Source organism: Eptatretus burgeri, chromosome 12, assembly GCF_056783735.1.
Source record: "Eptatretus burgeri isolate ZD-2024b chromosome 12, Ebu_testis_v1, whole genome shotgun sequence".
Lineage (NCBI taxonomy): Eukaryota > Metazoa > Chordata > Myxini > Myxiniformes > Myxinidae > Eptatretus > Eptatretus burgeri.
The window spans coordinates 27,369,354-27,392,406 of NC_140972.1; the positions used below are offsets into that span (position 1 = coordinate 27,369,354).

Below are 23,053 nucleotides of genomic sequence, written 5' to 3' on the forward strand. Positions count from 1 at the left end.
TTTTAATAAATAATGTGTGAACGACATGGATTCACTTCCTGTGTTGTTATCGGTAATTTTGACTGTTTTCATGTAAATAGACAATGTAAAATGTAAATTTTCAATACATAAACACGTCACAGGATGTGACGTCACATGTGGGAGGAGTCTGGCGGGCTGGGTCAGAATGCCGAACGTGGTCGAGTCGTGAGTTGTCAGCACATCCTTCTTCCCACGTTATGACGTATTTGTTTTATTCTGCAAAAAACAGTAAATGTTTGGCTGTTGCGAAATCCTTGAAAACGTCATCGTGACATTAACATCCGAAATGAACGTGATGACCTTTGATTGAACCGGATGTTATTGTATGTTATGACAAATCACGTGATGTTGAAGAAGGATTAATTTTGTTTTTGTTCATATTGAGATTTCCTCAACATTGTTCACGTTAATTTGAAATCTTCGTCTAGATTTGGTATTCCAACGCTGGTGGTGTGGCAAACGACATCGACCATATGCTCGTTGATCGTCACTGAAGGATGGTCCAGAACTGCAGGAACTACCGGAGTGCTCAGTTTCTCAATGCTGACCACAGGCTTGTTGTAGCAACTCTGAAGTTGCAGCTTAAATCCAGGAGGATGGTATTATCTCAGCCTTGGCTGGATTTTGGCAGGCTCAAGGATGAGAGGGGAGATGAGGCGTTTCCGAACAGGCTGAGTGGGGATTTGGGGGGTCAAGGTGCTTTGGGGAATCCTGAAGAGTTGTGAAGTGCCTTCAAGATCACCGTCCTTGATGCTGCCGGTGGATGTCTTGGATCCCATCGTCAGGTGAAGAAGAATTTTGTGTCTCAAGGGATACTGGCTACCATTAACCAGAGTTGCAGGGCCAGGCTGAATAGCAGAACAGAGGTATTCAGGGAAACTGAAGCGTAAAAAAATGACTCGCAGCCAGCAGAGACATGAATATCACTGCCAAGGTAAGTGAATCTCTCCACGACCCCAACATCCTCACCACAAACAGACACAGACAGGACAGCAGCATCCAAGATGTCACCGAAAGCCTGGATCTTAGTTTTGACCCAAAAAACCCGTAATCCCAGCGGCTTCGACTCTACATTCAGCACCTCGAGGGCCCCCAAGAGGATATCTAAAGTCTCCGCAAAGATGACTGCATCAATTGCAAAATCAAGGTCCGAGATCTTGACATTCCCAAACGATGCACCGCAACTTGATCTCTCCGACATCCTCCCTAAAATCCAGTCCATACAAGTGCTGAAAAGTGTGGGGGCCAGTACACATCCCTGACGAACTCCAGTAACAACTGGAAATAAGTCAGAGATGGTACCACCACACTTCACAGCACTCTCAGTACCAGAGTAGAGTTCAGACATCAGATCGATCAGTTTTGGTGGCACCCCACGAAGACCAAGAATCCTCCAGAGGACATCCCGATTCACTGAATCGAACGCTTTACAGAGATCAACATCGGCTGCAAGCAGCCCCTGCCGAAACTCTCGTCTGCGTTCGGTGAGGACACGAAGTGCAAGGATGCGGTCAATCGTTGACCTCTTTGGTGTAAAGCCTGACTGCTCTGGACGCTGGTGCTCAAGCAGATGGTGGCGAACCCTATCAAGAATTATCCGAGCAAAGACCTTGCCCGGCACTGAGAGCAGCGTCACCCCTCGGTAGTTGTTGCAGTCTTGGCGATCACCCTTCCCTTTCCAGAGAAGGACAACAAGGCCCCTCTTCCAGTCAGTTGGGATGATGCCTGTGTTCCAGGCAGAGCACAACACTGCATGCAACGACACGAATGCAGCATTTCCACCAGCCTTGAGAAGTTCGGCATGGATGCCACAGATCCCTGGAGCTTTGCCCCATTTCAACTGGTTCACCGCAGCCCGTGTTTCCACAAGCGATGGTGGACCACAGTTGATTCGAGGGTCAGCACCAGGGATTGTAACACCCTTGACGTCCAACTCGACAGCTGGGGGATCAGCCTGGTACAACCGCTCAAAGTAACCGGCCCAGCGTGCCTTCACTTCAGACTCCTCTGTCAAGAGCCTACCACTCTCTGCTCGAACTGTAGTGCTCCGAGGGATGGGCTTGGATGAACGTAATGCGCGAATTCCCCTGTAAGCGGCACGAGAATCACCTGTCCACAGGTGATGCTCTACCCCCTCACAGATTCCTCGCACATAGGCCTCCTTGTCCACCCTCAGTGCACGTACAGTTTTACGCCTCTGCTCCCTGAACAGTTCAGCTCTGCCATTCAGCCTGGCCCTGCGACTCTGGTCAATGGTATCCAGTGTCCCTTGAGAGACAATTCTTCTATGCCCTGCGGTGAGCTCCAAGGCATCCACCGGCAACATCAAGGACGGTGGTCTTGAAGGCGCTCCACAACTCTTCAGGACCCCCCAAAGCACCCAGACCCCCCAAGTGTCCACTCAGCCTGTTCGCAAACTCCTCAGCTACTCTCTCATCCCTGAGCTTGCCAACATCCAGCCTCGGCTGGGATGGTACCATTCTCCAGGATTTAAGGTGCAGCTTTAGAGTTGCTACAACAAGCCTGTGGTCATTATTGAGGAACTGAGCACTCCGGTAGACCCTGCAGTTCTGGATCATCCTCCAACGACCGTCAATGAGGACATGGTCAATCTCCTTTGCCACACCGCCAGCATTGGAATACCAAGTCCAGCGATGAGCTTGTGGGCGCTGAAACCATGAACCAGCCACCCTAAGTCCATGACTTCTTGCAAAGTCAAGGAACTTAGTGCTATTCTGGTTCATAGTTCCTGACCCATGGGGACCAACACATACCTCATAACCATCCCTATCAGTTCCAGTCGATGCATTGAAATCCCCTAAGACTAGAAGTGTATCTCGTCTGGGGCACTGATCAACCACAGACTCGAGTGTGGCGTAGAATGCATCCTTCACGGTGAGATCACTCGCCTCAGTCGGAGCATAAACAGAGACCAGGGAAATGACACCTAAGGAGTGACGAATCCTTAATCTCATAATACGCTCGTTGACCGGTGTTACCTCAATTATCATTGGGGTCAGCTTATTGGACACAGCTACAGCAACTCCTTGGGTATGGTAACCATCAGTGCGACCAGACCAATAGTAGGTGTAACCACCCACCATTATCTCGCCGCAATCCGGTCTCCGAACCTTAGAGAGAGCTGCAATCCCGATGTCCAAACGCTTGAGCTCCGATGATAACAGAGACAGGTGATCATCCTCTCTTAGGGATAGGACATTCCAGGCACCCACCCGAAGGGACCGCCTCAGGTTAACCCAAGGAGACCGCCGTCTGGTGGACGACACCTCAGCACCACTCCGACACACTCTCCCGCAATCTGACCCAGGGATGTTACCCCGTGGTTTCCCTCCGATCAAAGATTGGGGGTCCCAAAGGCTTTGCCCCAATCCCGTCATCCGGTGAGCTGCCCTGCGAAGGGAAGCTGCACAGGAGGTACTCCCACGGAGTGGGTTTTCAGATTTTTTTTGCGTTTTTACGTTTTGCGGAATGAAGGGTTTTACGGTGGCCGGAGTGCAAATCCTGCCACCAACCTCCTAATAAGAAGTAACCCAACTGCAGGAGGACGTCCGCAGACACAGTAGGGCACTAGATATGGATGGCCCATGAGTTTCAAAAATAGTGGGAAATATGGTGCAGAAGGGAGAAGGATGGGGTGAATAATTTGATAAATCAATCGTGGCCAGGTATTTGGGAAGTAAAGCGTGGATAATATATGGCACACACTTTGCAAAATTGTAATAAATCTGATTCTACAAAATAAACAATGCCTTGAAGAGGAATTATAGCAATCAGCTGTGGGCTCAACTGAACTTGAGGAGGCCAACCTTGCCACTGGTGCAGGCTTCCTCGGGGAAGAGCAGCAAAGCTGGGTTGGCCTGTTTGGAGCAATATTTGCGGCACGTGGCAACAAGAGTGGCTCGATCCTGCTGGCCCAGGTCAATAAAGCCCCGAGCACAGGCCAAAATGCTGGGTGGTCCTTCTAATAAAGGCTGATGGGAAAAGGTGAGCACAACATAGCTGGCAATTAAGTAAACTGGGGGGGCGGGGGGGGGAGCCAAATTAAAAAAAAACGAGGAAAGGTGCACACAAATGTAAACGACAAATTACGATTTTAAAGGCAACTGCCCAGAGGGAATTCACCGTGAGTGATGGCTTCCCAACAAAAGGCAACCACATAATGTTCATCTGAGAGTTTCCCATTGGTGTCCAGACTGATTAAACAAGTTATCCGACTGCAAAGGTACGATAAAAATAATAATAATAATAAAAATTGAAATTAAAAAAATCAAATCCATAGTTGGCCGAAAAGTAATGGTAACCAGAGTTGGTGTCAAAGCCACCCAATGCTCACTTGTTTATACATTTATCGTTTTTAAAAGACTAGTCCAATAATTAATATTTTTTATAACGCAATGCAGTGAAGTATAATTCTAAAGCAATATATGTATTTGTATATTGTAATCAGTAACAAGAGCGCAAGTGAGCACAATATACGCCCTAACAAGAAGGTATATACAGAATTGTGCTACTACATGGAAAACAGCATGCATCCTGGTTGCCATGGCAACCACTTTAGATGACAAATGTACGTCGCGACACACCCTCTCCACAGTCTGTACCTATGTACAAAATATGAAATGTGAAAGTTGAAAACTTTGGGAGTTAGAGTGCAGACAGGATCTGATGAAAAACAGCATCCTGGTTGCCATGGCAACCACTTTAGATGACGAACGTATGTCATGACACACCATCTCCACAGTCTGTACCTCTGTACCAAATATGAAATGTGAAAGTTGAAAACTTTGGGAGTGAGAGTGTGGACAGGAACAGACAGACAGACAGACAGACGGATGGACGACCGGTATCACATAATACGCCCCGATATATATATATATATATATATATATATATATATATATATATATATATATATATATATATATATATATATATATATATATATATATATATATATATTTTTTATATATCGGGCGTATAAAAAAATAGTGTGGTCTTTAAAAACATTAGAAAGGAAAAAATAACGCATCAAAAACTTTTTCATTTTCATGCTCATGCTGACGCTGACGCTGACGCTCACGCCGGGGGTATCGCGATAGCTCTCTGTTCTTCGAGCAGGCGAGCTAAAAAGAGTGGGGTTATTTGGGGTTTTTTTTCAAATGAGAACATAAAAATTAAAAAAAAATTAAAAATGCAAGTGGAAAATATAGTCACATGCACAAAGGTTGAAGGCTCCCGCCAACAGCAACTGTCACACAAGATGCTTCATCATAACCATGCCCACAAGAAGTCATTCCCAGAATGGCAGAGCAGTTACTGGCTGAATGCAACCACACACGGAAGATGTTCCCTGATACTTATATGAGCAGAGTGCCCGCCCTATGGGAGATCTTGTTCCAAGCATGCAATGACTTCTTCCGTAGCGTACCTTTATTTGGATAGGCAAATGACAGTACTGTATTGCCTGAAGCTAAAACGTACCTACTGTTTACAATTTAAAACACCTCACTGTACTGGAAAATGTGGGCACAGGAATACTCGACTGGAAATGATGGAGACATGTAATACCACCCCCCCCCTCACTTTGAAGGGGTGCCACATGATACACATTTACATAGAGATTCGGCATCACCTCCAACCCCCTCCTCCCCCAAAGACCACCGACAAAGATAAAAACACGCTTATACACGAATTGGGGTCATGCTGATCCGATGTAGCAAGTCTGCATGTAATCAGCCCAGAACTATGGGAGTAGCACGACACACGCACACACGCACACACCCACGTGGATTATTTTCTTAATACTTATCTCAATAGTGGGAAACGAAGTGTGTATGGGTAGATGATCGAAACAATTTTAACAAGAAGGGCACTCAGCAGAGCGCATACCTCTGCCCGGATTCGGATCTTCACCAAAAACGAATCAATTCGTCCTGGTCACACACCCAACCTGTCCAGCAAGTTTTGTCCGAATCCGTCCCTAACTTTTCGAACTAGAAGGGCACTCGGTAGAACGCATACATCCGCCATTCAATGCCTGATCCACGAGGACATATCGCCAACAAGGACTGACAGTACAATTTCAGAGTGGCATTTCATCTTTATATGAATCACTTTCAAAGAGTGGCATGTCTCTCCCCGCCCCCCACCCAACCCCACTCCATTCTATACACACAACAAAATATGGTCCTTCTTTTAAAATAACATTTAAAAAACAATTTTTTTTACACGGAAAGAGCAGAGGATGCAAGACCAGAAAGTGGTTGAGAAACGAAATAAACTTGGGTTTTTTGTTCGTTTGTTTATCATCAAGGCTCGTGGAGGAGTTAAAGCACTGAACATGTCAGGCAGCATGTAACAGGACCAAAGGAACAGTGATTGGGGGGGGGGGGTGGACACCAACAGCAGGGTTGAAGGACGACCTTCTGCAGGAGAGAAAGCATGGAATAGACAAGATGGGTACAAAAGGAAACTCTTAGGAAAGGAAAACTGGAAATTTGGAAGGGTGAGGGCTTGTGATGGGGTGGGTTAATGAAAGTAGAAAAGATCATGGTTTTAGATTGGGGACGATCTGTGAAAGTGGCGAATAGCTGTCGTGAAGTCTCGGAAGAAAGACTGAGACTGAAGAGCAAGTGGAAATTGAAATTGGTGCATAGGAGGTCAGCAGTGATCCTGGATTGAGGTCGTTTGCAAGGATTACAAGGAAATTATGCGCAGGAGGAGGCCATTCGGCCCATCATGCCTGCACCACACCAATACCTGATTTAATAAATCCATCAATACCCCTTCCCTTCATAAGCAGCCTTTTGGCTGCTTCACTGGTGCTCATTTCACCGACCTCGGAAGGGTGACAGGCCGAGTCAACTCCCTGGTGTTAATTCAGAGGATAACCAGGCTTGAACTCAGGATTCTAGGATCCCAAGCAACCACCCTAACTACTTTGCCAACAACAGGTTCAAAGTGTTTCACCAGAAGGTGTTGATGGTGGACCGTGTGAGCCCTGCAGAAACCTGGAGGGGGAGGGGAACAAAGCACGGAAAGCCTGCCTGCCGCCTTGTCAGTCCACAGGCCTGTTGTAGCTATGGTATGTCCTTACGCACACTAATAATCACTTGTAAACACACTAATAATAATCACACTAATAATCACTAATAATGATAAATAATAACGCACACTAATAATCACTCGTAATCAATCACTAATAATAATTAAAAAAAAAACTTACAAACCCACCCGTTAAACGCACGTGATGAAATGAGAGATTACTGACCAAATCAATGCTTTTAATGTTTTCTTTCCAGAATGTGCTTGGCTCTTCATGGCTGCACGACTTGTTGTGGACCTTCTTCGTACCTTGCACCGTGTATCAAGTGGGGTACTGATGCTCGTCATCATCTCGAGAACATTCCTCATCGTCATGTGCCATTAACGGTGGAAGTTATTGCAAAAGCGCCCATTTCAAAGGCTCTTGTTTATAGCAGCTGCAGAAATGCAAGTCGTGATTAAAACCGAATTACCATAAAAACCCACCTGGTGGGGGTAGTTATTGCATGTCCTTATAAAATACACCAATTCTGGGGGAATTAACCTGTCCATAAGGACGAGTACTTCGTTCGTCATACTATAATTTGACAAGTGTCTGTGTGTTTATTTGACTTCAGTGCACTCTTTAACTGCTCGACGGAATGAGTTGAAAACTAGTGGTTGTACATGTCCGTGGCATTATGTTTTCTTTTTGGGAAACTTTTGGGAATAAAAATAAAAGTAAAATAATAGTCCCAGAGGTACAGTCTGGAGGAGGGCCCCGATTCTCTCTCTAAATTTGTATGGTATCGTGCCACTCCCCGTTGGGTTTGGGGGGGGGGGATGGAGGGATACGATTACAAGTCATAACTGGAACGGCACTTGGTAGAATGCATACCTCCACCAGGCTGAACAGTTTACGTTCTGTTTTCCACTGATAGGCTGGATATGCATCCAGACATTAACCAAAATCTAATCGGCTTGTTCTCGTCACCTAATTTTGTCCGAATCAGTCCATACCATTTTGTGATATTTGGGCTACATGTCCTTTGTGGCCCCATCTCCAATGGTGAAGAATCATTTGAAAATTTCTAGCATCCGGATCTTCGCCAAAATTGAACCGATTTTTTTTCCTCGTCACACACCTAACCTGTCCACCAAGTTTCGTCCGAATCTGCCCACAACTTTGTGAGATATCCTGTTTTTTTTCAGCTATCCAGATCTGGCCCATCAGTGGGATACAAAATATACTGTTCAGCCTGGTATAGGTATGCACTCTACCTCGTGCCATTCTAGTTGTGCCATGCATTAACTTGATGCATACTATTCCCTTCCGAGTTATTTTTGTTTTCCATTCTCTCTCCAAAACTTTGACCCTGATGATAATAATCATTCTCTTCTATCTAAAAGGGTAAGGAGAGACATAATTTATATGTGGATAGATCGGGAGATACTCAAGAATTTCTTCAGCTTTCTGACTGACTGATTTGATGGCTGTCTGGATCGTCACCTCTGAACTGTCCGTTATTGAGGTTTTGACCTTTGAATCCCACATCCTTGCTGAACAGTGGGTCCACAATCATAGTTTTGACCGAAGGTGAGAGAGGGGCAGGGGGGGGGGCAGAGAGAGAAAGCAGAGTACAAGCCAATTTGAAATGTAGAAGTTTTACCTTTTACCCATTTTATTTTATTTATTCCCCCATTTTGTGCAAAAGTTGTTATAAACCTCAACTTTGTTTCTTCAGTAATGGTTTTTACACTATAACATGACGACCCAACCATTTTACCTTGTTTTTCAGGTGGCTACCTGTTGTAACAAAGAAGGAAAACCAAACGCATGAAGAATTTGCCAAAACGGTGCAGAAGGTGATTTTATTTGGTGTTAAATTGTGCAACTTGTCTTGGTTCTTTGCTTTTCATCCTGCTGATTTTTGGGTTATTCCTCTGAAATATGCTTGGAGAATGTGTCCATGTGTCCGGCCGTCCATCCTCATGTCCGTTAACATTTGTTTAGTCAGGTGATCTTCTTTGATCGAGCAGTCTGTTGGTGAGTGATTGAGTGAATCAGTCACTTACTCACTCAGTCAGTCCGTAAACATTTCAGTCGTTATCGCTTGAACCACACGATTTTGATGAAACTTGGCCACAAACTTCATATCTGATGCCGAACGAAGGTATATTGACCACGTCAAAACCTGCACTCATAAAGGAGTCTATGGGGGGGAGGTGGTGGGTTCTGACCCCCCAAAATAGTTATTTGCTCTGCTCTCTGAACTACACACAGAATTTCGATGAAACTTGACCCCACGACATTCCTCACGCATGTTGCACCAACGTGTATCGAGCACATCAAAATCTGTGCTCATGAAGGGAGTCGACAGGGGGAGGGGGCAGGGAGGGGTTAACCTCTCAAAATAGTTATTTGTTCTCTTCTCCAAAACTACACACACACAAACTTGATTAAACTTGACCACAACCTTCACAATCAGTGATATACCAAAGCTTATTGTCTGCATAAAAATCTGTGCTGCTCATCAAGGGGGTCTACCATGTGGGGGTGGGGGTGGTTGACCCCCACCTCCCCCCCAAAAGAAGGTATCTGCTCACTCCTTGGAAACTGCACACAATTTCAATGATACTTGACCACAATCTTCATCAACTGTGATGTCCTAAAGTTTATCGACTGTCTCAAAATTTTGCATTCATTAATTGGGTCTATGGTAAGGGGGGAATTTGGTCCCCTCAAAATGGTTATTTGTTCTCTTTTCCAAAACGACACATACAAATTTGATTAAACTTGACCACAACCTTCATCACCCTTGATGTAGCCTGGTGTTGGCTGAGAGGTTAGGGTGGTGGCTTGGGATCCTTGGGTCCTGAGTTCGAGCCCCGTTGGCCACTGAATTAACACCAGGGGGTTGGCTCAGCCTGTCATCCTTCTGAGGTCGGCGAAATGAGCACCAATGTACTGGTAATAGGGACACTGCATCAGCGGCATAGCCGCACCCCTAACCAATGATGCAACCAGCAGCCAAAAAGGCAGCACACGATGGAACCTTTGATATACCAAAGTCTGTTCATGGCATTTTAAAAATTCAGGGTCTAATGGGGTGTGCGGGCTGTTTGAGTGACTGTTGCCTCTGATACAGGTGAGCTTCAGGACAGATGGTCCTTTTTTGTGTTTAGTTTTTGGTGTAATTTTGTTTATTTTGCATCAGGGCAGTAAGGGCACCCCGCCAGTACCCCATGGGGTTACTTTTTTTAATTTGGGAGATTCATCCCCTGGGTGGAGATGTATTTACGAAGTTCTTCATCCATTATTGTGATTTGCCATTTTTATCTTGCCTGCCATGAAGGGTCTGTTTCCAGGGTCTTTAAGCTCATCATGCTGTGCTTGTTGATCATTTGTGAAAAGTAGTTCAAGAATGGCCTCTTGTGTGAAATATTCGATTACGGACTTGGTCAGGATATTCCTGAATGTTTGTTTTATTTATTGATGAGCAAGGAGGATAATAATTCTTAACTTTCTTCTGAACGTGTAGAAATGTCAGCCCTTTATTTTTTTTTTCATGTTTTTGCTTTTCAAAGTAAGATTTTAATTTTTTTATTATTTATTACATGCGCTACCGAAGATGGATGGAGTTTGTGTTTTCATCCCTGTTTGTTTGCTGGCTGGATTTCTCGAACAGTTGTCGACAGTCAGTCAAACCTTTGTGGACAGGTTGTGTGTGTGTGTGTGACAAGGATGAATTGATTCGATTTTGGTGAAGATCGGATTCAGATATGAAATTTTTTGGTGATTTTTTTTTCACCATTGAGAGATGAGGCCAAAAACAATGTGTAGCACGATATTTCAAAAAGTTATGGATGAGTTTTGACAAAATGAGGTGGATGGGTTGGGTAGGTGATGAGAACAAGCCGATTACACTTTGGTTAATATCCGGATCCTGATCCGGCCTATCAGTGGGATGCAAAACATAAACTGGTTAAACTAGCGGAGATGAGTGCTCGACCGAGTGCCATTGTAGTTTTCCCATTTGCCACATATCCTGTGTTCTTGTCTTTGCAGTTGCTGGGCTCTGCCTTAGACCTTGTACCAACCCCCTATAGCAGTGCAGACAAAGCAGAACTCATCAAGAGACTTGCACATGAAGAACATCCTCCATCTGCTGGTGAACCTTTCCGTTACCACTCACTGCACCTTGTTTGCTCATGAGTTTTTATTGTAAGGTCCAAATTGTTTTGACATTTTATTAAAGTGAATCCTCTGCCGTTTTACTGTACTTTGGCTCAATGCATCCGCTGATGATGCAGCTGATGTCAACCTATCATATTGGGATGTGGCTACTGTGTGACACAATCTGGGGTCTGCCAAAAAGGAAGAAATGGATTTCCAGAGCATCGGAAAGGTTGCTTATATTGATGAGCAATGCGATTTGACCCAAGTCATTGCTTTGGGGCACTCCAGCCTCCACTGCAAGAGGGAGGTAGTGTGTTCGATTGGTAGCAGTGAATTTGATTGCACGAGTGGTGAAAATTTAAATTTCAGGAATGAAGGCGGCATTATATGCCACGGGCGTACACAGAGCTGCAATAAATTGAACAGTTTGCGTACCTTGGCTCTATACACACCCAGTCCACTGAGATAGATGAAGAGATTTCAGTGCATATTGTCAAAGCTGCTACAGTATTTGGCAGCTTGCAAAAAAGAGCATGGAATAACAATAGCCTTACGACCAAAACAAAGCTACACATATACCAAGCATGTGTTCTCAGTGTAGTTCTCTATCCTGCTGAAATGTGGACTTTGTAGACCAAGCAGGAGTGCAGGCTGAACTCTTTTTATCTCCAGTGCCTGTGGAAGATCCTTGGGGTTCACAAGCACGACAACGTTCTTGACACAAATGGCTCGGCCCGTTAGTATCATGGCGACGCTGAAGTGGTGAATATTGTGGTGGCTTGGGCATATGGCCTGTATGGATGACGAGCATCTGCCCAAGTCAATCCTTTATGGAGTTCCAGATGAGAGCATCCATAAAGCCTGGTGATGGCGCAGTGGTTAGGGCAGCGGCTTGGGATCCAAAAGGTTCTGAGTTCAAGCCCCGTTGGGCCACTGAATTAATACACCAGGGGGTTCGCTCAGCCTGTCATCCTTCCGAGGTCGGCGAAGTGAGTACCAGTGTACTGGGCCGGTGTATACCCCGGTTAAAATAGGTGTACCATATCCCTGTGTTGTAAGAGGCGACCAGGGTTACGTCAGGAAGGGCATCCGGCGTAAAACATGTGCCAAATCACTATGCGGATCATACGGATGATCCGCTGTGGCGACCCCGAACGGGAGAAGCCGAATGAAGAAGAAGAAGAAGAGATGAGGGCATCCATAAATTTGGAAGGCTTAAGTTTTCCTCAAAGATCTGTGTCGACAGGACTTGAAGGACTGTAACCTGTTGGAAAAAAAATTATGGGAAGCTACAGTGCTGGACAGAAGGGAGTGTAAAAAGAGCATAAATCTTCTGTTCTTCATTGCATGGCCCGTGAGCCACTGGTGGCTGAAAGTGCGGCCCCTGACGTGCAGCCGAAAATACACAAATGTGAAAACAACCCATCATAATCCGCCATAAATGCAATCAAATTCACCCAATGGTTTCAAATGAGTGTTCCTACCCAAAGCATAAAAGTAACATAACGACATCAGTAGGTGGCAGCACATTACAGTAAACACTAATGTCGCAGATTTTTACCAATCGTGGGACCCTGTTGTGTTCCGATTTAGTTGTCGCATTTCATTTCAGCCATTCGTGTTTTTTGAGCCGAGACGAGTCATTGTTTGCATCCACTGTCTAATTACGTCCTGCGATGAGCCTTTTGTTGTTTATTATGCACTGTTAATTGTAGTGATCAGACTGGCACACGGGAATGAAACTAAATTTAACAATGAATCTTCATCAAACAGGAAATGACATACAGAGACCTTTGAATACAAGATCTGCAATATCTCGTAGACACAACAGTTCATAATGCCACCCACACGTAAAACGGACAAAATTAATCATGCCAAAAGGCAGAGAAACGTTATAACAGTGTGCGGAAAAAAAAATCAAGTTGTTAGCTGTTAGGTAGATCAGTTAGATCATTGGTTAGCACAAGTTATAACTGGTCTGGTGTATTTGTTTTTGCATTTGTCCGATAAATCAATCTCCTCTGGATGTTCCCTTCTTCACACATTATTGGGAATGATAGATTCCCATTGTTGGCGAATTAATGTACAGTAGTTCCTTTGTTTGTGCTCTATCTCATGTCCCTTTCATTGCCTTAAAAAAATTTTTACAACCATTAAAGTTCAAAGACACTTCATGTATGCAGAGTGGGGAGGGGAGGAGTACAGTTTTTTTATTTATTTATTTTTGTGTTGACACTTGTGAAGAATAGCTAAATCAGCAGTTGACTTAATAAATATAAAATAGAATAAAAGTATCCATCTGACCGGGTCCAAATCTTCAAGACTAGTCCCGTTTTATCTTCTTATACTAATAAAAGGGTGTGCGTGTGTGCGTGCGCCTGGGTCCTCCATAACTCCAAAACCATAAAACCTAGCGGCCTGAAACTTTGCATGCATATAAAGAAAACTTGAAGGAAATGCACGAGTGAAAATTGGATGTTTGGGTGAAGGAAAACACCCCTTTTGAAGATAAATAATGGCCTTACTTAATTATATCCTTCATCAGGCGATCCTCGGCCACCTCGCTCTCTGGGTCTGAAGGCGTTTCCTGGGTAACCTCGCTGGGGTCTGAAGCTGCCACGTTTTTTGGCCTGCTCAACCTTACCTTAACTTGAAACAGGCTGCAAGGATTTCTTAAGGATAAAGTTTTTATCCCCCGCCGCGTGGCGGAAGGGGGATATTGTTGCCACCCGGGTCATCCGTCCGTCCGGCTGGCTGGGCGTCAACATTTATTTCAATGGCGGGGGATTCCCCATCTCTGATGGGTATATTTATTTTTATTTTTCACTTTCCTCACTCGCATTATTGAATGCTTGTTCATAGTTTTTGTAAGTATTATAAGTTTTCATATTCAGAGCTTGGCGCGATTTCGTGCATTGTATGATGTGATTTTCCACGATTCTATGTCACGGACGAATGAAAGTATATCATCAAAATATTATTTCGCTTTTTCGGATCGGATATTGTCCGGACTATATAAGTGTCGAGATCTGTTATGAAATCTTATAATTTAAAGAAATAACGAGTCGTATCGAAGCCAATTTCCCTCTTTACTTTAAGCAAGCAAGGCTATGTTCCCCCCTTCTCCATACATACACAAGAAAATGTGTAATTTCTCAAATATTCATCTTATCTTTTTCTACTGTGTGGAGGATAACATTGAGTGAACAAAAAGTTTGGGAATATAACAAAATTAAGCGGCTTCATTGAGCTGTAAGATTTAATGCATTCAATGTAAGACCTCGCACAATGTCCCACAGAGTGTCTGCCTATCCATAGCATCTTCCAGAGCTGTGTCTATATTTTCAGAGGTTATGTGAGGTGCTCCACGGGGAATCAAAGCAAATCTGGTGAAAACGGACATTTCACAAAAAGTTATAACGTTTGCACGGACGTGGAAACGAGGTTCGACGCGACGTGTGCACAGACGAGCAGGCAAAATGGCGGATTTTTTTTTGCAATATTTATTTCACGGGCGATTGAACTTTGCAATATTTCCAGAGTTGTTCTGCATTAAGCAGCAACACTTTTGTGGATGAAGTCATTTTTTGAATGAATTCATTTTGTTTTATTAACTGCTGTGTGTGTGGTGAAGGCAGGCTTTAAAGTTAAAGGTTTCCTTTATGGTACGCAGTGACAACCTGGCCAACCATTCCATTAGAGTGCTTGCATGAGTGCTTAAGCCACGTCTCTGTGGACGCTTTTGCCAGGGAGCATGGCCCTGGCTCTCCCTGGTGTGTGCGAGGGGACCGTGGCCCCGGCGCCCTGAGCGAAGGGGACAGTAGCCCTGAACGCCCCGAGCGAGGGGATGGTGGCCCTGGGGCCCCGAGCGAGGGGACAGTGGCCCCGGGGCCCCGTCACCCCATCGCCTCCGGGCGGTATTCATCATATGGTTGGTAGAAAATGGATTTCAGACATTTTGTTTTCATCTTCACTGTTATTCTATACAGAATCATTTTGATGACATGGTATGAATTGTAGTTAACACCACCGCACGTTTGCCTTCCCTTCCTCTCACACTGTCTTCCCTTCCTCCTCTCTCTCCTTTCCCCTCCACCTCTTCACTCTCCCTGCTCTCTCTCTCTCTCTCTCTCTCTCTCTCTCTCTCTCTCTCTCTCTCTCTCTCTCTCTCTCTCTCTCTCTCTCTCTCTCTCTCTCTCTCTCTCTCTCTCTCTCTCTCTCTCTCTCTCTCTCTCTCTCTCTCTCTCTCTCTCTCTCTCTCTCTCTCTCTCTCTCTCTCTCTCTCTCTCTCTCTCTCTCTCTCTCTCTCTCTCTCTCTCTCTCTCTCTCTCTCTCTCTCTCTCTCTCTCTCTCTCTCTCTCTCTCTCTCTCTCTCTCTCTCTCTCTCTCTCTCTCTCTCTCTCTCTCTCTCTCTCTCTCTCTCTCTCTCTCTCTCTCTCTCTCTCTTTTTCTCCCTCTCCCTCCTTTAGTATTACCGTCAGCGAAGCGACGGGTGGTATTTGCTTGTAGATGAATACAAATAAAAATTAAACGTTTCACTTCAACAAGTTTCTTCAAATGTTTTGTGCATTGTGTGGTGAAGGTACTTCGTGCGTTCAACTTTCAATTGCAATACTGGAGGTAAGAAAGCAAAATAAATGATATGATCACAATGAGAAAATAAATCCTTTTAGTTCTGAAGTAAAGAATCGCCACATCACGGCAGCAAAGCGGAGAAGTACGCATGCTCATTCTGTGTCGTCTGGATTCGAATCCCAACCTAGCTTGAAACTGTTCTTCCGGTGTTTCACAGGCTGGGTGATTCATCACTGTGTGGGTTGTCTCTCGGATGGACGAAAAGCTGAGCGTCACATCAACCGTGATCCCCACCCCCTCTCTCCCACCTCATCCCTCTTTCTGTCCCCTCCCCTCCTCTATCTCTCTCTCCCAACCTTCTCCTTCGTCCCCACCTTTCCCCCCTGTTGAGGGGATTGCAGCATGTACGAATCAGAATCAGTGAGAGCCAACCGGTGAGCTGCAAAGGTCACTCCATGTATGAGCTGTTGGTTTTGAATGGTGTGTGTGTGTGTGCATATCTGGGTTTTTGAATGTGGAATGCAGTCCTCCCAGGGCAGGCTCAAAGCATCCCACTTCATTTCAGTAAGGGGTCACAATTAATGGACCAAGCTGTGAAGTTTTCTGTTCTCAGTTTTGTGCCGAGGCCTCTTCAGGATCGTCACTGAACCCCGTACAGCTTTCCAGCTGTAGTTCATAATATTCCCAGGGATGGTTTTTCGCTCAGCTGTAAAGTCGTTCCAGGGAGCTTATGGGATGACGTGTCTTCCGTCCGTCTACAAATACTTCCAACTTCTTCTCAGAAACTACACATACGATTTCAATGAAATTTCACCACAACCTTCATCCCTCAAGATGGCATAAAAATACGGGTTCTGAAGGAGTCTACAGAGGGAGTTTACGGGGGGGGGGTGTCCCCCCCCCCAAAGAGGTATTTGCTTTTTTCTCAGAAACGATACACATAATTCCGATGAAACTTGACCAGTACTTTCATCGCCCATGATGTACTAAAAATATTATTATTATGTTTTTTTGGGGGTGTGTGCACGTGGTCATTAAGCATAACATATTGTTATAGTTTTCCCGCCGCGCCGACGTGCGAGCGACCGCTTTTAACTAATTGCAGCCTTGCGCCCACCGGACGTGGCAAACCTAGTCGCAGCTTTCGGATCAACGCCGAAATCCAGCTACGGGTGTGTCTTTAATCACACCGAAAATCAGACAACTATTCTGTCCGCGCACGACAGGGTCCGATCGCCGAATTGTCGATTTATCTCAGTATGCCCGCAGACAGAAATGCCGGGGATTTACACCTCGACGGGACCTGCTTGGAAACGAGCCGCTTAAGCAGCTCGCTCCGTTTGCGATTTGCCGGGCGGTGTATATCGCCAAGCCCCGCCGGATCCTATGACTTTATCGGCTATTTAAAAGTCCGCTAATATCCCGAATGCAATACGGCAGCCCAATTGAGGGAAAGGACGCAACGAACAGGTGAACATTGAAACAAGGACATTTATTTGTTACACACGTATGCAATCATGCATGTATGCAATCAAACATATGCAATCATGCACGAATAAAGCAATGCAGGAACGAGCAAGACAAAGAACTACAACCGTTCTATTATTACGTACAAAATCACTTAACAGATCACTACTTGACGGACACAGCGCCACAACATTCATTCAAAGAGACCCCAGGAAAGGGAAGGGCAGAACTGGACCTCGTGGGTCTTTAATAGTTCAATGAGAGGCCGTGCTGGTTACCTGTCACCCTCGTGGTGACTCGCCGGGCCCTGGTTCGGCAACCCTCGGTGGCCCTGCCCGCACTCCGCTGGACTCCACACGTGCCTTCAACGGCGATCCGGCTGGCGACTCCTCTCCCACTCCACTGGCACCTCCGTCGACCAAGAAGAGAGAGACCAAGCAGAGGGACTCTCTTTCCACTCGCTGACAGAGTCCGCTGCACTCCCAGACTGCAGACGATTGCAGCTCGACTCCACTCCCAGACTTCACGGCGAAACCAGACTGACTTCTTGGTGTTCAGCCTGGCCTTTTATCACCCCGGCGCTTCTCCCCTCCCTTCGCGGCGCAGGGGGGGGGGCATTCCAGGGGGGTATGGCTCGGCTCCTGTTGGCCCGCTCTTTTGGCCCGATCACGGACATTCTTTCTTTTTGCCCTTCTGAGGTCACCGTGCTAATATAACTTGTGAAACAGTGATGGAATTTTGACCAATTTGGCATAAGTATACTGTATGATGCAAAGATGAACTGAGTGGAAGGTGGTGTCAAAGGTCACAGTCCGTGATCGGTTTTATTTCTCGGGATAACTTGAGAATAGCTGAAGGGATTTAAGTCAAGCTTGGTACAAGTATGCCTGGTGTTGGCGTAATGGTTAGGGTGGTTGGCTTGGGATCCTCGGATCCTGAGTTCAAATCCCCCTCGGTTGTTGAATTAATACCAGGTGGGGTTGACTCTGCCTGTCATCCGAGGTCGGCAAAATGAATGCCAGTTTGCTGGTATCCTGTGTCGGAGTGGTGACCCATCCAGGATTGTACCCACGAGCCAAGGATTGTACAGGGTGCCTGGCAGCACCAACGCTCTGCACAGAGTATGGTCCCAATGGATGGATGGTTGGGTGGAATGCAATTGATTTGCTTTGGTGGGGTTTGAGGACTTGGGTTTTGGTGGGTGGTGGTGGTTGTAGACTTGGGGTTTGTTGGGGGGGACATTGACTTGGGGTTGGTGAGGAAAAGGGGGGGGAAGAGTTTGGGTTTGGTGGGGAGGAAGGTTGAGGTCTTGGCATTTGTTGGGGTGAAGGTTGAGGTCTTGGTGTTTGTTGGGGGCAACATTGAGGACTTGCGGTTTGTTGGGGGGAACGTTGAGGACTTGGGGTTTGATGGGGGGAACGTTGAGGACTTGGGGTTTGTTGGAGGGACCGTTAAGGACTTGGGGTTTGTTGAGGGGAAGGTTGAGGTCTTAAGGTTGGTACAAACCGGTCTTAAGGTCTTAAGGTCAGGGGTCAGGTCAGGTCAGGTATGGGAGCATGTGCCAGAACAGCACGTCGCTGCGTCCACTTTCCGCCGGTACTCCAGGGGCCTCCGTCTGGCCATCCCCCAGGCAGATGCCAGGCCCATCCCCATCTCCTTGAGATGATGGTCAACCTGTTGCAACCATGAGGAACGTGGTCGACCCGCTGGCCTCCTCCACTCATGAGACTCCCTCGCTGAGAGAATCTGGTGAGCAGGATCAGAGTCAGGAAAACGAGCCACATGTCCATACAGCCGCAACTGACGCTCACGGACTATGCAGGTAACAAATCTCATCCGAGTCTCTCTCAGCAACCGCTCGTTGGACACAAAATCCGACCAGCGATAGCCAAGGATTCTCCGAAGAGACCTGGTACCGAAGGAATTAAGTCTCCGTCTCAGATCCTTGGTCAGAGTCCAAGTCTCGCACCCATAGAGCAAGACTGGAAGTACCAAGGACCTGAAGACTCGGACTTTCGTCCTCCTGCACAGGTACCGGCAGCGCCACACCCCATGATCCAGTGAATCCATGACTCCCCAGGCCCGACCCAGACGTCTATTGACCTCTGACTCGCAGCCAGCAGAGACATGAATATCACTGCCAAGGTAAGTGAATCTCTCCACGACCTCAACATCCTCACCACAAACAGACACAGACAGGACAGCAGCATCCAAGATGTCACCGAAAGCCTGGATCTTAGTTTTGACCCAAGAAACCCGTAATCCCAAAGGCTCAGACTCCTCATTCAGCACCTCGAGGGCCCCCAAGAGGATGTCTAAAGTCTCCGCAAAGATGACTGCATCATCTGCAAAGTCAAGGTCCGAGATCTTGACATTCCCAAATGACGCACCGCAACTTGATCTCTCTGACATCCTCCCTAGAATCCAGTCCATACAAGTGCTGAAAAGTGTGGGGGCAAGTACACATCCCTGACGAACTCCAGTAACAACTGGAAATAAGTCAGAGATGGTACCACCACACTTCACAGCACTCTCAGTACCAGAGTAGAGTTCAGACATCAGATCGATCAGTTTTGGTGGCACCCCACGAAGACCAAGAATCCTCCAGAGGACATCCCGATTCACTGAATCGAACGCTTTACAGAGATCAACATAGGCTGCAAGCAGCCCCTGCCGAAACTCTAGTCTGCGTTCGGTGAGGACACGAAGTGCAAGGATACGGTCAATCGTTGACCTCTGGTGTAAAGCCTGACTGCTCTGGACGCTGGTGCTCAAGCAGATGGTGGCGAACCCTATCGAGAATTATCCGAGCAAAGACCTTGCCCGGCACTGAGAGCAGCGTCACCCCTCGGTAGTTGTTGCAGTCTTGGCGATCACCCTTCCCTTTCCAGAGAGGGACAACAAGGCCCCTCTTCCAGTCAGTTGGGATGATGCCTGTGTTCCAGGCAGAGCACAAAACTGCATGCAACGACACGAGTGCAGCATTTCCACCAGCCTTGAGAAGTTCGGCATGGATGCCACAGATCCCTGGAGCTTTGCCCCGTTTCAACTGGTTCACCGCAGCCCGTGTTTCCACAAGCGTAGGTGGACCACAGTTGATTCAAGGGTCAGCAACAGGGATTGTAACACCCTTGACGTCCAACGCGACAGTTGGGGGATCAGCCTGGTACAACCGCTCAAAGTAACCGGCCCAGCGGGCCTTCACTTCAGACTCCTCTGTCAAGAGCCTACCACTCTCTGCTCGAACTGTAGTGCTCCGAGGGATGGGCTTGGATGAACGTAATGCGTGAATTCTCCTGTAAGCAGGACGAGAATCACCTGTCCACAGGTGATGCTCTACCCCCTCACAGATTCCTCGCACATAGGCCTCCTTGTCCACCCTCAGTGCACGTACAGTTTTACGCCTCAGCTCCCTGAACAGCTCAGCTCTGCCATTCAGCCTGGCCCTGCGACTCCGGTCAATGGTATCCAGTGTCCCTTGAGGGACAAAATTCTTCTTTGCCCTGCGGTGAGCTCCAAGGCATCCACCGGCAACATCAAGGACGGTGGTCTTGAAGGCGCTCCACAACTCTTCAGGACCCCCCAAAGCACCCAGACCCCAAGTGTCCACTCAGCCTGTTCGCAAACTCCTCAGCTACTCTCTCATCCCTGAGCTTGGCAACATCCAGCCTCGGCTGGGATGGTACCATTCTCCAGGATTTAAGGTGCAGCTTTAGAGTTGCTACAACAAGCCTGTGGTCAGTATTGAGGAACTGAGCACTCCGGTAGACCCTGCAGTTCTGGATCATCCTCCAACGACCGTCAATGAGGACATGGTCAATCTCCTTTGCCACACCGCCAGCGTTGGAATACCAAGTCCAGCGATGAGCTTGTGGGCGCTGAAACCATGAACCAGCCACCCTAAGTCCATGACTTCTTGCAAAGTCAAGGAACTTAGTGCTATTCTGGTTCATAGTTCCTCACCCATGGGGACCAACACACACCTCATAACCGTCCCTATCAGTTCCAGTCGATGCATTGAAATCCCCCAAGACTAGAAGTGTATCTCGTCTGGGGCATGATCAACCACAGACTCGAGTGTGGCGTAGAATGCATCCTTCACGGTGAGATCACTCGCCTCAGTCGGAGCATAAACAGAGACCAGGGAAATGACACCTAAGGAGTGACGAATCCTTAGTCTCATAATACGCTCGTTGACCGGTGTTACCTCAATTATCATTGGGGTCAGCTTATTGGACACAGCTACAGCAACTCCTTGGGTATGGTAACCATCAGAGCGACCAGACCAATAGTAGGTGTAACCACCCACCATTATCTCGCCGCAATCCGGTCTCCGAACCTCAGAGAGAGCTGCAATTCCGATGTCCAAATGCTTGAGCTCAGATGATAACAGTGACAGGTGATCATCCTCTCTTACAACGTGATTACAAGGATTGTACAGGGTGCCTGGCAGCACCAACGCTCTGCACAGAGTATGGTCCCAATGGATGGATGGTTGGGTGGAATGCAATTGATTTGCTTTGGTGGGGTTTGAGGACTTGGGTTTTGGTGGGTGGTGGTGGTTGTAGACTTGGGGTTTGTTGGGGGGGACATTGACTTGGGGTTGGTGAGGAAAAGGGGGGGGGGAAGAGTTTGGGTTTGGTGGGGAGGAAGGTTGAGGTCTTGGCGTTTGTTGGGGTGAAGGTTGAGGTCTTGGTGTTTGTTGGGGGCAACGTTGAGGACTTGCGGTTTGTTGGGGGGAACGTTGAGGACTTGGGGTTTGATGGGGGGAACGTTGAGGACTTGGGGTTTGTTGGAGGGACCGTTAAGGACTTGGGGTTTGTTGAGGTCTTAAGGTTGGTACAAACCGGTCTTAAGGTCGGGGGTCATATCTCACCTTTTCATACCGAGGAGCGATATCAATAAGGTAGGGGTGGTGGGAGAGTGGAGGGAGTTGGCTGAGGACAGTGGGAAATGGAGTAACGTGGGAAAGGCAGGGGACCTCATCGCTGAATTATAAAGAGAAAGAGAAGGAAGATGAAGAATAAAAGTGATAAATCACCTTATTGGTTCAACCCATCATTGCTGAACACTTGGTTTCTTCGGAAAACGATAAAATCTGCAGTTGTGACTCCACGATTGGTGATTACAATCGGGAATGTCAACACTGTACGAACTTCACAAAGCTTTGTCTAACTCGGCCGTGCGTTGTCATGCCAACGTGACGTCATCACTTTGGTTCTCTTTTTGTGGTGTATTAGTTAACGTAGTGAGCTTCATACTTAACGCGTGCACATGAGAGAATAGGAAACGGAAACAACAACAACACAATACCCTGGCAATTTGGAATCCGTGTCGTTGGCCATGACCCTTTTGCTTCCGGTTTTTATTTTGCTTCCAGTTTTTGTCATGGGGAATGATGCATGCCGGGAGATAAAGGCATTGTCGGAGACATGAAAGATCCAAATATCAGACATGGTGTATATTTCCTCCACTGATTTTAATGAAGATATCTCCCGCATCATCAAAAAATAATTTTTAATCGTGATTTACGTTATTTGATCGCTGATCCCGAATCCAGGCCGAAGTAACCGGAAATTGCATATACAGTTGTGAACAAGTTATACGTCAAGTCAGAAGCGAATGTAAGAAGAATTCTACGTTTGCTTCTAGTATTTATTTTTTTTTCGATCAGATCCTGTTCTAGGCGGTGTAGTTGTGAAGGTAATGTTGAGAATTTTTTTTCAGATGGGATCCTGTTCTCGGCAGTGTAGTTGTTGTTGTGAA

At 46.6% G+C, this 23,053-nt stretch overlaps 1 protein-coding gene across 1 annotated transcript; it reads left to right on the forward strand.

Moving 5' to 3' along the window:
* The first annotated feature begins 145 nt into the window (after positions 1-145).
* On the forward strand, positions 146-15,371 carry LOC147015298 (lipid droplet-regulating VLDL assembly factor AUP1-like). Its single transcript, XM_085849934.1, has 5 exons — positions 146-186; positions 7,049-7,126; positions 7,344-7,417; positions 8,865-8,931; positions 11,135-15,371. Exons 2-5 carry the CDS (start codon positions 7,124-7,126, stop codon positions 11,279-11,281), a joined length of 291 nt encoding a protein of 96 aa, XP_085706060.1. The 5' UTR covers positions 146-186; positions 7,049-7,123; the 3' UTR covers positions 11,282-15,371.
* Positions 15,372-23,053: the final 7,682 nt, after the last annotated feature.